At 46.3% G+C, this 14,080-nt stretch overlaps 1 protein-coding gene across 3 annotated transcripts in view; it reads right to left on the bottom strand.

Moving 5' to 3' along the window:
• Window positions 1-196: 196 nt before the first annotated feature.
• The window catches only part of CDCA7L (cell division cycle associated 7-like), a 42,158-nt gene continuing 28,274 nt past the window's right edge, over window positions 197-14,080 (bottom strand). The window contains exons 2-10 of one of the 3 annotated variants that reach the window (XM_012659433.1): window positions 13,279-13,419; window positions 8,985-9,122; window positions 5,916-6,290; window positions 4,373-4,444; window positions 4,089-4,259; window positions 3,237-3,362; window positions 2,148-2,297; window positions 967-1,103; window positions 197-598 (exon numbers count right to left, since the gene is read on the bottom strand). In XM_012659433.1, coding sequence (XP_012514887.1) covers window positions 568-598; window positions 967-1,103; window positions 2,148-2,297; window positions 3,237-3,362; window positions 4,089-4,259; window positions 4,373-4,444; window positions 5,916-6,290; window positions 8,985-9,122; window positions 13,279-13,419 — 1,341 coding nt within the window. In that variant the 3' untranslated portion in view covers window positions 197-567. The remainder of the gene's footprint in view (window positions 599-966; window positions 1,104-2,147; window positions 2,298-3,236; window positions 3,363-4,088; window positions 4,260-4,372; window positions 4,445-5,915; window positions 6,291-8,984; window positions 9,123-13,278; window positions 13,420-14,080) is intronic. The other 2 variants (XM_012659435.1, XM_012659436.1) reach the window with 2 other exon arrangements.

The following is a 14,080-nucleotide window of genomic DNA, read 5'->3' on the forward strand; positions in this document are numbered from 1 at the left end:
CTGCCAGCTAGCAGTGCACTGGGGCCTCCAGTGTCTGGAACGTGACAGTCCACTTTTAATAAAAATAAAACTCTAGTACTCTCACGTTCTGTGGTTAATTGCACTTTGTAATTTAGGGGATCATTCTTCAATATAAATTTCCCATGACTCCGAGCAGGTTATAAACCACGTGGGTTGAACTGTCATCACTCATGATAAGGCAAACCCCTGTAAACACTTGGCCTAGAGTTACTGTTTGGAAAGTAAAAGAGCAAGGCAACATGGGCAATTAAACAACGCCAAAGGCAAGAGCTGCTTATACAATGTCTTCTCTCTAACTTACCTGAACTTTAACTCCACCCCATTTAAATTGTGCTTTTTAATCATCGGCAGATACTTTTTTAACAATTCAGGACTCCTCTGCTGTCTTCCTGAGAAATCTTTTTAGGCATATAAACAAATACCATTTAGAAACAGTAAACTCTATGAAGAATTTGTGTAAAAACACAACTGTAAAAATCTTAGGCACAAATGGTATGCGTGTCTCGCTGGAGGTCTCTAAGCCGAGTTGGCTGGATCTTCTTTCTCTTACTTATCTTCTACCAGCTGCTTTTGTAAGCTGAGAAAAAGAAGTGAGTGATAAGCAATTAAACACAAAAGCAGCACTCTAGCTAGGGAGATTCAACACTCGCCAAGAGTACAAAGCCAGAACCCAGGTCTCCTGACCTCCCCTCACGGAAGTTATGCTGCCTCCTGCTCTGCATGGTCTGTGGGGTTCTCCCTCAGCCTGCCTTGTCTACACCTTTCATTTCTGTTACACATCACAGGGGAAAATATTTTTCTAATGCAGGCAGACACAGAAGGGATGGCACTGGAGGTCATTCATAAAAATCAGCTGTGAAATGAGGCAACAACTCCCTGCCTAGCGGGTCTCCCACGCTGGACCTGGGGATTACAGCCTCCATTGTTAAGCTGCTAGCGACTCACCTCTCCAGATATTCCTTAACGTTGTCATAACCATAAAACTTGGCCAGATGAATGAGGATTCCTGTGGCACAGCGGCCATCACGCTTCCGACAGTAACTGCAGTTGCAGATCCCACGGCAGGGAGGACACACCCAACCCTGAGAGAGAAGACACAAGAAATTTCCCCCATTATCCTCAGGCTCTGACCCAGCCAGGCTCAGCTTGGCCTCTCCTCCAACCTTTAATCACACGGTGGGAAGGCTCATCCAGTGCACCGTCTCCTTTCTCACGTTTCCCAAAGGCCCAGAAAGGCTGATCGCCCCACGTCACACACAAACACTGAAAGACGTTAGGTTCAGACAAGACCAGCAGGGCTCCCTGTTCAGAAACTATGGAGAATTTCAAGAGCAATTTAGCCAAGGTGTGGGGCTGTGTGACTGCGCAGGTCATAAGCCCATTAAGTCAGCCCTGGTTTCAGGAGCACAGGGGTTTCAAGAGATCAAGGTACGAATTCCAGACCTTCTAATATGCGTACTCATTGTTAAGTCACTTAGCCTAAGTAGCAGCTTATGTTCGTCTGTCAGTCGAGGACAGTATGTTTTCCCCATGACTGCTGCATGAGCGGGCACCATGAAGTAGGTAATAGCACACACTCTGGCCCAGGCTCAAGGTCATGCCTACTGACCATGATACTATTACCTCATTTTACAGAGAGAAGCTATATAACTACTTCATGAGGTTGAACAAATTAATAATTGAAATAACTGAAAATAAAATACGTGTGTTAACAGAAACACAGGTGGCACAGAGCCGGGCACACAGGAAGCACTCTATGCTGCCATCTACCCAGCCCCTGGCCTGCCCAAGAAAACTGAAGGGAAATCACTTTGCTGGAGGAAAGGCAGAGGGATTAACTTGTACAAAAACAGACAACTGTAAGAAAGTTTTGCTCTGACACGGGAAAATCCAACACAAACTCTTCTCCTATTCTACCTGTTGGTCGGCTTGCTCTCTTTCCAGAAGGAAACCCTATTTTTCATTTCCACCGGAGTCTTTAGATGCAGAAGGAGGGGAACGTGCAGAGAACTCTACAGAAACCAGAGCTCTGCATCTGCTGGTCCCAGTAAGGACCCAGGGAGCCCCATCTTCGGCTTGCTTCCTTCCCCAACCCGATTTATGACAAATGTAAACGCCATTCCTACCGGGTCCAGCAATGCTGATCTCACATCCTCCCCGTAGCGGTTCCGCAGGCACGGCCCACAGAACTGTCCTCGCACCCCGCCACAGCCCTGGTTCCGGCACACTGTCTTGGTGTCGATGGTCTTCTGCCGACACTGATGGCACGTGTTACCCTGGAGGGAAGAAGGCGGTGAGCATAGGGATTTATACGGTGATGCCTGCGAGGCCAGATGTCGTCATGTACGCTACCAGGTGCACAAAGCAGCACTGCCTGTCTCCTTGAATCTAGCAGGGCTATTTCCCTAGTACGAACCATGCTGTCTTCCTCCAGACAGTAAGCATTTCAGTTCTGGGGCCAGAAAAGCACATTAGGCCAAATGAGGCTGAGCAGAGAGCCAGGAGGAACACAACAATCAGGCCGTCAGGAAGGGAGACCAGAGGAAAGCTTGAGGCAGGGGTGGCAGAGCTCCCATAAGGTGACAGGTGACCAGGTGGCAATGAGCCTGGGGTGTCATCAACTCTGCTCCAGCCTAGTGCTGGTGACCTGCGTATCTTCAGTGTAAAATCTTCTGGTTTTAAAACATTGGCAACCTAATTAAAAACACTTTAGTACTAGCTTAAGGCAGCATACCATTACGTATCCCCAAAAATGATGCAGAAAGACCACCACAAAGCCTCCCTCTCCATCACGACTTGGAAGATATTTTAACCCATTTCCTACCGACCAAAGATACTCTGTCAAACTTTATTTTCTATGGTTATATTACTCCCCTCACCCCGATATACTGTCTTTTACAATATTTAAAATATAGAACTGTATAACTATTTAAAATATAATAATTATATACAAAAATCCTTTTTAAACTTTGCTCCTGCCTTCCCCCAGATTCTATGCATCCCCAAGAGGGCCGTCTCTCCTAATGAGAACTGCTGCACTACCTCCCCCTTCCCAGCCACAGCCGACCCCTGACCCTCCAATTTACAGCCTGCCTCTGAGCCCCTGGGGAGATGGCACTGTAGGCCCTGGTAACAGCGTAGGCTCTCAAATGCCAAAGCCTTAGACTCCCGATAAGAATCACAATCGTGCCAATTATTCATGATATATAATTTACCAGAACTTTATCGTAGATTTTATCTCGAACAGTTATGGCAACATTTTCTAAGTCCTCTTCAGTGATATCCTCCACTGGCCGAAAGGAAGATATACGGTGACGTCGTCTGTACTCCCGGCCTTTACCCTGCAAAACAAACAAAAGCAGAACCTGGAATAAGATTTTGAGCAGTTAAAACAAAAATTATAAAAATTTTAAACTCTCAAAGATCTAGCACCCTCAATGTTAACCACCACGTCCCTCTTCTATTTCCCTGGAACCAGTTCGTTCATTTAGTGATTTACTGAGCTGCTGCCAAAGTGCCAAGCTTCCCTCTCGGTAAGGTGATGCAACAATAAATGAGAAACTCAGGTTTCTTGGTTCTTTATTATATAAGCTCTATAGGGACAGGAAAGTAAACCAAGTGAACCATACTGAATAGCCAAACCCATGATGAGAACCAAGTTTCTCCCTCCAGCCTGCAAGCACCTGAAACGCCCCATTCCTGAAACAGAAAGGCAAGGAGGACTCACTATACTTCTCCACATGCAAAACCACCAAGAAGCTGACGGCAGCCGTTAACCGGCCTTTATTGCCTGCACCAGAGATCAAGTTGGAGTCCTAAGGAATGAGCTGTCAGCCCAGATAAGGACTGTTTCTGTGACCTACAGCTTAGACCAGGGGTTCTTCTCAAAGTGTGGTCCCTGAAGCATTAGCATCACCTAGGAACTTGAAGAAATGCAAGTTCTTAGCTGCTGCAGAGCTGCTGAGTCAGAACCTCTGCACTTTTCACCAGCCCCGGGGCATCTGTGATACGTGCTTCGGGACCAGTGGCTCAGACAAAGAATAATTCGTTTATCAGTCAGAAAATACCCCACTAATCGTCTTCCTTCTTCTGAAGCTGTAAAACTCTTCTGCAAATTTGGCGGCTGAGACAGTGAAGTTCTCCAGAGCAAACTTCTCAGGAGGCCGCGCACTCCGGGTAGGGTTCATGCGCCGCGTGATCTGTCCCTCCGAGAAGGCCCGCCTCACAGTTTTCTTCTTCTGAAATCAAGAGCACAGACACATGCAACTGGGAGCGTTTGAATAAAAGCCACCTGGTGACTGGCTACTAAATGTCACTACCGGTATGAATAATTATAAGGAGTTCCACTTACAGAAGCTGAGGTCGGGGTTCGTGCAGGGAAGAAATCCGGCACCGAGTTCAGCTCCGCCAATAACTGGGCAAGCTGAAGTTGAGAACAAAAGAAAGGATCTTACATAAATAATGATGCCAGGTCTAGGTCATCCGACACCCATCACAAGTCTTTGATTTTGCTACCGTAAGAAACCTAACTTAAGTAGTTTATGAAACCCTCAACATTTATACTTTTAATCTCACAATGTAAAGACTATCTCCAGAGGTAAGATGCTGATCTCACCATTCATATGAATAAACGTTATGCCTATTCCTTATACATAAGGACCGTGACACTATGAACACAGTCCTGGAATGATCGAGCCTGGAGCATGAGGTCTGAATCCTGACACAGAGGCTCACTGGCAATGTGACCCTGCAACAAATCATTTTGCACACCCGCACCTCAAGTCTCAGAGGCATGTTATATAAGGAAAAAGTTTAACTACATTATTCTGAGGGTTGGAGCTCCAAAAATCTGATTCTAAATTTAAGTTAACTAGGTTAATTTCTCATCAATTAAAATAATCGATAAAAATATTCCCAAATGAACATCTAATAACACCAGTAATAGGCATTAACACTAATATCAGAGAATTTGATTAGGATTCCTTTTAGATTTATACAATTAGATGAGTGTCACTAAAAAATCATGAAGAACGTAGTTCTTATTTTAAAGATGCAGATGGATACAGTATGGAAAATTTCCCCTTGCTAAGCAAAATGTGTCTTAAGATAAAAATCATCCAAAAGTAGGCTTTCTATTTTCTTAAGAAACTTACTAGATGTATAAGATTGCCTATACAGTATCATTACAACATGCTTTTTTAAAAGGAAAATATTAAAATGCTAAAAGCCACCATGAGTGGTAGAACTATAAAAAATTCTATAAATAATTACGAAGCAAACAATGATTTCTCCAGAATGATTGGATTAACAGATATTGACCACATACAGAAAAACCAAATATACCTAACAAAGATTTCACCTTATTCCATTAATTGTTCTAATGAATTAAAACGGCTGAGGTTGTTTTAATTCCTGGACCTCTTCCACTCCTTCAGATGATGTCTCCAAACCACGGCTGGTCACTGCAGGACAGCAGTTTCTGGGTGGAAAGCCGCCTGCCTGCCCTGCACACTGCAGCTCTTCAGTGGACCCCGCAACAGGCTACTTCCGCTTTGCTTTTCCCTGCTGGGAACAGGCCCGCTGTGCAGCCCCTCTCATCCCCAATACCGCTATGATTTAGAACTTAACTTGGTAAACAGTAAGCAGCATTATTCATGGCACCATGTAGGGGGCTAAAAATGGTCCCGGGGAGTCTCTTTCTGTTCCCAAACCAGAGCTGATCATGTAATAACTGCTTTGGATTCTGGAAAAGAAAAACGATACACAATACCCAGAGTACATTTTCCTGAGAGAAGCCAAAGCAGCAGCGGCAGCTGTTGGAGCAGCGTGTTCCGTGGGCCTCGGCAACCCCCGTGCCCGTGCCCGTGCCCGGGCCACTCCCACACAAGCCTTACCATGGCCTTGTTCTCCTTGATGTTCATGGTCCTTCTCAGCAGGGCGTCCGAACTCTCCTGGCTCTCGTCCCTGGAGTCCTCAGACTCAGAGGTAGAATCTTCCTGTTCCATCCCCTGCCTACGGCCTTTGTTTCTTCCAGGAATCGGTTTTTTATCGTTCTGTAAGTGTGAGCTAGAAAACAACTGCTCAGAAGAACCGTTTCTATCTGATTTTTTGGCCAACTTCTTCGTGGGGAACTGAAAGGCTACTCGAAGACCAATACTGCTTCTTCTAGACCTCCTCCTCCTAGGTGTAGCCTTTTCTTCTTCTTCATCTTCCTCTTCTTCACTCACCAAAGATGCCTGGTCATGGTCACTCAAATCTGACTCCACAAGCTAACAAAATAAGAGCAAAAAAAAAAGAAACACTGTCTATAACAGACCTAACAGACCCACAAAAAAAAAAAAAAGGCATGCATTTAAAACCATTCTGTCATCAGGAAAAGCATGAGTAGCAAAAAGCTTCCCCCTTCCTATGATTAGTTCCCTCTGAACTTTCCAGTTCAATGTGCAAGAAGTCAGCTGATGAATAAAATCAAAGAGCTGGCCACCCACTGCTGCTGAACTGTTCCATTCAGAGCGCCAGGCCGTGAGCAGGACACTGGCAGAGTGGGCTCCTCTATGTCGGAACAACCAAGGTGGCCCATCTGGAAGCCAACAAAGAGTGAGTATACATGACACAAGAGTTATGTTCAGACAGAAGTGGAGTGGTCAGGGGAAGAAACACTGACGAGTCTCCTCTAAACAGCGGGACTCCCAACTAAGGGGGCAGGAGAACTGACTACACCTCAGTGAAGTGACCCAGGGGCAGACGGATGACCTGCCACTAAGCCCGCCGTCAAGGGATGGCCCTCCTTTCGCTGTAACCTTAGAGCCAGAGGATGAAATCAAGTCAGAAAGCTCTGCAGTAAGTGTGGAAGGCAATAACAGGGTGACATCACCCAGTGACAACGACATGACATCTCAGATGTGACGGGACTCTTACAGTGGTACAGAGATAGGTTTAAATATTCGAGATCAAGGACATCTCTAGGCACTCTTCCTTGACCACACGCTAGAAACTTAGTCTGGAAACCACTGTCAGGGAATTCTGAAAATGGGGCTACCGTGAGAAGAACAGCAAGTGGCAGCGGGATGGACCCAGGACTCAGTTCCATGACTCTGCTTCCTCGATGACCCCACACAATTCTAGCTGGACTCAAGTTAGAGTCAAGTTAGAAATAAGACGGAGGGGGAAAAAAGTGCAGGTAACTGCCAACCCTGGTGTATCAATCCACACCAAGCAAAGTGAGAATATAAGACGATATTGCACTGATTCATCTGGGTTTTTTTTAAATATACCCTGGACTTTCCACATTAGTAGCTTCAGAATTCAAAATGGTAGGCTGCAAAGAAATCTAGTTTTATAGGATGCTGTCAGGGAAGAACTTCAGATTTGCTCTACTTACTTATCATACTCCTCATCCACCCTGCCTCTCCCCACCAAGGTCGTGGAGCAGCTCACGACAAAGGACTGAAGTGAGGAAAGAGCACACTGTACACAACGGTCCAGAATCACATCTAAGGGAAAGAGCACGAGGTCGGCATCTTGGCCATGGCTGTTCTGCATATGGCCAGCAGACCCCTAGAAACCATGGTTAGGGCAACATCCCACTAAGAGGAAAGATCGTTTCGCCAGTTCTTACAGGAGCCAGCAGGAGGCTGAGCTGGGAAGCAACAATGCTTGTCCTCTCACTAAATCCTAAGATACAATTTGCAGGCGGACCTGCACCGAGCTGAGTTACAGCACAGTGTATACAACATGCCACAGTTCATACCCGAAGTGCACAGACTCCAAGGGAGCGGGGAGGAAGGACTTCTGGGGTAATTCGGTTTCTCTCACTAGAAACATAAATTCTTTGAATAACTAGCTATCACTCAGCTCAAGAAGAGAAGAGAAATAAGTCACCAAGAGATGATACCCACTAGGATTTGGAAGAATCTTAGTGTCTTGCTGGCATGAAACTGGGGACTTGCTGGCCAGAACCCATGAACTGCCACCCAGTTTCTGCAAAGAAAGCCAAAGGCAAGCTTGGGCCTGCAGATTGGCGTGGCTTTATGCTGCTATTCATGGGGATAATCACCATCAACACGGCAGCTGACAGTGAGGGCTTTTATGCCCTAAGAGCTCCCCTAGGAAAGCTAAGGGACAAAGCAAGCCTGGTAGTCACAGCTTACTTGTACTTCCGCACAGGCTCTATACAAAGTTGTTCCTTAGGAGCTTCTGACTGTGAAGAGGCCTAACCTCTCACTTTCATCTTGATACCAAAGAAGGAAGTGGAACGTTTACTTTTTGGGTAAATGTATGCTATTTTTCAGTTAGCAGGAAACATTTTTGCACTTAAAAAATCCAAAGGCCATGCCTTAAAGTTACTTTAAGATTCAAACACTCGTGGGCAGTAATAAACTAACCTAAACAGACAGCATACAAGGAAGAGAACAACCAGCAAGTCTCTTATGGTGAAGTGCCAAGAGCAGATCTCCCCGAGGAGTTCCAGCAGGCCTGGGTCATCCTTAACATTAAGCAGCGTGACAGCATCCAAATCCGGGAGGCGCAGGGAAACTCCAAGTTTGTACCACAGCTACATTTTTGCCAAATTAACTTTGAACCTGACACTATTACTTCACAAACAACAAGAAAGGATTTTTAGGAACCTGTTACTCCAAGATACTCTGAAAAGATACAAGAGGTTCAAGAAAGTCTGAATAAATTCTTTGAAAGCGCAGAAAAGGACGCCTGAGACACACCCCAAACCTCCAGGCACAAAGGGAAGACAACCGGATTTTCTCTAAGAGAATGATGGACTCGTGGACCAGGGATTAGCCTTGGAGTAGCAATTTTTTAGGTTATGTTAACTGGCTTGTAAGATAAACATGTAAGAAAAACTAAAATCATTTCCTTTGTGAAGTGACCTCTCACAAGCAGAACTACAATTCAGAAACAAGACTAAAATCATTACAACCCACATCCCTTCCTGTTGTAATTATTACCATCACTTCCGGGTTACTCTTCGCATTCAGATCACTCTGCGTAAACCCTTCAAAATCTTCAGTCTCTGAGTCAGTGTCCTCTATAAAAATTCTTCTTAGCTCTTCTGTGAAGTATTTAGAATGGAAACGCACATCCTGCTAAATCGAAAACACACATATACTATAGAGACAGAAAGTAGAACAGAGGCTACCAGGGGCGGGAGAGTGGGGAATTGCTGAACGGGTACCGGGTGTCTGTCGGGGATGATGAAAACCTTCCGGAGACGGATGGTGGCGATGGCTGCACAGTGACGTGCATGTGCTTGAGGCCACTGAACTGGTCAAAATGGACACCCAAAAACGGTCAAAATGGTAAATCTTAGGTTATGTGTATTTTACCACAATAAACACACACAGACATTTTCTAAAGCTTATGGAAATTTAGACCCACAAATCAGACAATTTCAAGAAATCAGAATGGGTGTAGTCTCAATTAGCTTCTGGCGTGACTGGTAAGTGCTCATGGAACTCAGCTTCTCCTGCCAAAGCTGGCAACCACCACCGTCTGCTTTCACACAGAACTGAAAACACATGGAAAAAAGACATGAGGAGAAAACCTGGCTCCCTCCCACACGCTGGCTTTCCTCCCTAACAGCCATCCAAGCCCGTCTCCTCCAAGTGGGTGAGTATACCTCCCTTCCACAAACAGCCAGTCTCCCTGGACGGAAGGGCTTGGGACACCACGCTGCTCACAGCCCAGGGCCAAGAGCCTGGACTCGCTCCATTCCCGGTTACGGTGGGGGCTGGGTGGGAGGTGGTGATGGAAAGCTCACCCCCCCCTTCCTCATCCCCAGGAATTCCTCTCCCCCAGGAGGTGAGAGGTGAGCAGCCATGGGTGGGTGGCAAGTGAGCAGAAAGAAAGATGCGACTTGACTACTTCAAAAAAGAAAGACGCTTTCCAATAGTGACATTTTCTCTCTTTTGAAATACTGCAAAGAAGGAAACCCAGCTCTCTTAAGAGTATGCTTGAAAGAAAGGAGAAGGAAAGAAAGAACTGCAGACCAAAGGGAGACCCGCAAGAGCAGCCCCCTGCAAGCCCGCCACGCTTCGTCAGGGCTCCAGACTGCCTAGTTTCCCTTCCGTCTCTCCCTCCCACCCCCGATATAGCAGTGACCCCTCCTAACACCATCCTGGAGAATCTTTATCTCCCCTCTGCCTTTCCCTGACTTTAATTATATACTTCTTCAAGCTCAGATATCTCTAGAGAAAAATAGATATAATAGACGAGTGGAAAAACTTACAGGGGCACAGAAAAAGAAATGCCTACATCTAGCATTTTGTGAGCTTAAAAATGTCTCCTATGAATTATTACGGGTAATTGGAGTGAGTTTGCTCAGAGCTAAATTACTTTGTTCCTTTGTTGATAGCTGTAGTGCAGCTGCTTGAAAAAAAAAAAAAATTATACACAAAAAAAGAAGTTTCTTCAAAGTGAAATTCAAATTGTGTTTAAGGGAGAACAGGCAGCACACACATACTGTGTGTGCAAGTTCTCGCGGCTTCTCTTGGCTGCTTTTAAAATGGATGGTGAGTGTGCAGGGTCAGGGTGGGGACTCGGTGGAGCAGGGCGTGATTATTGAGGAGGAATGGTCGTCAGCTGCCGCTGCGGAATCCCCATGCACGTGCAGCCTCCCAGCACAGGAAGCACATGGGTCACAGAGCACTGGGCCAGCCCTGCAGGCTGTTTGAGGGCAATGGGGGTCTGTGTGTCAATTTCAACCATCCAAAGCCCCTGCCTAAGGCCCAGAGAGAACAGGTCAAGCCTTGAAGCAGTAAGTTCCAATCTTCCCATCCTTCTGGCTCTTTCTATCCCATGTGCTGGCCCCAGGACAGTGGGCAGCCTGGGAGAAATCAGTATCTTTGGTGGCCAGTTCTGATGGAGAACAACAAACTTAGCCACAGTTCTAAACTGAGATTGACGCTTTTATTTTCCCTACTCCAAAGGGCATAAAAACTGTTTCTCATGTGGGTCTACATGAAGCAAAACTCCACTGCGTGCTGCTTCACTGCATTTTTGGTGACAGCCCTTGCACAGCTCTTTGCTCTCTGCAACCTGGTCAATCTCCTTCAAAATCAATACCGGGCACTATGGTGTGGGCCTCAGTCACCTACCTCTGCCACCGTCAAGACTGTGAGCAAATAACAGACCAGAAGAGGAGCTGACACAGGAGGTTAAGTTTTTTATTTTGAAGCCCACGTGACATGAAGAAACAGACTGGAAAGCAATGGCCCGCTGAACCAGACAGCCAGACGAGCACCCCATTCCCACTGCACCCAGCAAATGTGCAACCGGTGCTCTTCTGCAGTCAGGTGGGGGTGCTGGATGCTAACACAAGAGGAAAGAGGACAAAACACAAGGACAGAAAGTCAGAGCCATGGAAGCTAGAAAGCACAGTCAAGTATGAGGTCCTCTCCGTCAAGGAGTTTATAATCTAGGAGGGGAGCCAGACAGATCCATAAATAACCAAGGTGAGGGTCAGTGTTATAAAGGACACACAAGCAATATGGCGCACGGAGGGAAAGGAAACCCAGTAAGACTTCATGGAAGAAACAGGAAGAACTAGAACTGAACCAGGGGAGAGGCTAGAAAAACAGTGAGAGCACTCTGCCAGGAGGAAGAACAGCATGGGCCAGCGGACGATAAGGGAAAAGCAGCTGGCACACTATCGCAGGCCATCTAAGGCGTGCTGGGGTCAGACTTGGGGGCTGGAAAGGACAGACCTGACTAGCAGCAAAAGCAGCTGCAGTGTTTCTTCAGGCCGGAGCCTGCCAGGTCTGAGCCAGGCACGTCACACCAGCTCTGCACTGCTCAGAATGCCCCCAAGTGGATCGGATGGGCCCCACCCTCCCTCACTGCCTGACTGCTCAGATGGAGACACGGGCAATTTCTGAGTAAGGGAGGCAGCGGGACAGAGCTCAGTCCTACAGTGGATCCTAGCAGGAACGAGTGAACGCTCGGCTGAGAGCTACGAGGACTAGCAGGAAGGGAAGGATGCATGTGAACACAGCGGAGGTTTAGTCGACTCCTGCACAGGAGTCGGGGAGATGGGAGAGGAGAGGGCGGCATCAAAAACGAGGAAAGGTGGAGATAAAGATGGGGAAAGGGAGGAGCCAGACAGGCAACCACAGTGTTTCAGAACTCCCTCCAGTAGCCAGGGCCAGTCCCGCTGGCAGTCACACAGCCCCCTGGGGCTGCAGAGAGAAGCCACGCTCCACATAAAGGACGCAGAACAGCTCAGAACAAGACAATCGATGACGAGCTCACTTTGAGTGAAAAGGTCTGAAAACAAAAATCTTAGAGAGCATCCACATTTAGGGACAGGAAAAAGAGACAACAAACAGCAAAAGGTGTACTAGAAAGGAAGAGCCCCAGGGAGTGGAAGGAGGGGGCTGGGGGGGGTTCAAATGATGTGCAGACGTCAAATGATGAGGACAGCAGAGACAGGGACCCCTGGCCACCTCGGAGAGCACAGCTCCCACCCAGGCCCGAGCATCCACGGTGGTCAGAGTAATCAGGCACGACCTCTCTTACATATTATTAACTGCTTCCCTTCGTGTACGCGCTCAGTTGGGGCAGAGTGGGTTTAATTTACAGCCTTTTAGGAGACGCCACGGTGGAGGGAGAATGAGGAATTGCGAGCACCACAATGAACTCAGAAGAAAATGCCACTGAAGGCTAGATGTTTTGATTGGCCATTCCACTGCTAAGGCACAATATAAACCTCCAGGAATCTACTTCTCAGAGAACTGGAACCTGTGTTTGCTAGAGATCAAAGTAATTAAAGCAAGAATAATGTTCTCCCCAGCAATTCCAAGAGGGAGGTGGTAACGGAATCACACCGCAGGGCCACAGAGTGCAATTGTCACATCAGAACCACACGATCCACCGGCCTGGCTGCAGCCCTCAGGGTGGGCCATCGTGGAGAGGGCTGGCCCTCCCCTGCCCTGCTGGCTCCCTGGGCAGACTGTGAACACAACCTCCCCACAGGTTATAGCCCCAAGGGAGCAAAGAAAATGGATTTGCTCATGTGAGTACATTTTTAAAAAAATTTACTGTACATGGGAAAAATTAAAAGAGCAAAACTGAACTAGGTTCTCTCATTAGATTTTTGAAACTGAAGGCATAAGCCTTCTAAAATAAAATTCTCAGCAATTAACTGATATCACCCATCTCAGACCATGTTCAAATAAAAGAACATCCAAACCAAGGTTCAGGCTTCCAGATGAACACACCTGCCCTGAAAGGAAGCATCCGTACCTGTTTCCCAGACTCCAGCGAGTCAAAACTATCGCAGCTCTCCTCTGATGAGAGGGTTTCCATGGGAACATCATCTTGGAAACCCACGAACTCTTCATCATCACTGGGGGCGTTAAAGATGTCAGCCACTTCTTTAGGGATCTTTTTGGATTCAAAAGAGAAGGATAAAACCAGGCGCTGTTGTAAGCACTTACGGAAATTTTCTAGAGGGGAGTGGGAATCTCATAACTTGGTCACTCTGCCGTGGTTGCCCAGAAGACCTGAGACCTCGTGGCAAAAAAAAGGTGAGGTGGCAGGGGATAAAACTTTTTAAAATTCCAGACATACACCCTGTTTTACAGAGAATGTCAAGGCCATGGCTGTAGAGATGACATTTTTGATCTCTTAACCAAAAAAAAAAAAAAAAAAAATATATAGGCATCAGTTACTGAGAAACCAATGATCTCTTTTTTCTCCTACAGCGGATTCATATTTAAATGTCATCATGTAAAAAAAGATTCCATAAAATATCATTAAGTTCTTAAATAATTTCCACCTATAATTCTTTATTTTTCTGTTCTCTGTCATACACTGATTCAGAGATAGAGAAGTTCATACAATGAAATAACTAGCTTTCCCTCTTTTCTACATTCTAAATCAATTTAAGTCATTGTGGAATTCCACGAGAATTTAAATGCTACTGGGGGCACTTAATCTCAGGCGGAATGTTGTCAGCACACTTAACCTATAATACAAGTAAGTATCTGCTAGGAGTTCATTTTTGTATGTTGGTATTTTCTCCCAACTCTTTATTTTTAAATAA

The sequence above is a fragment of the Propithecus coquereli genome, unplaced genomic scaffold, assembly GCF_000956105.1.
Source record: "Propithecus coquereli isolate 6110/MARCELLA unplaced genomic scaffold, Pcoq_1.0 Scaffold61, whole genome shotgun sequence".
Classification (NCBI taxonomy): Eukaryota; Metazoa; Chordata; class Mammalia; order Primates; family Indriidae; genus Propithecus; species Propithecus coquereli.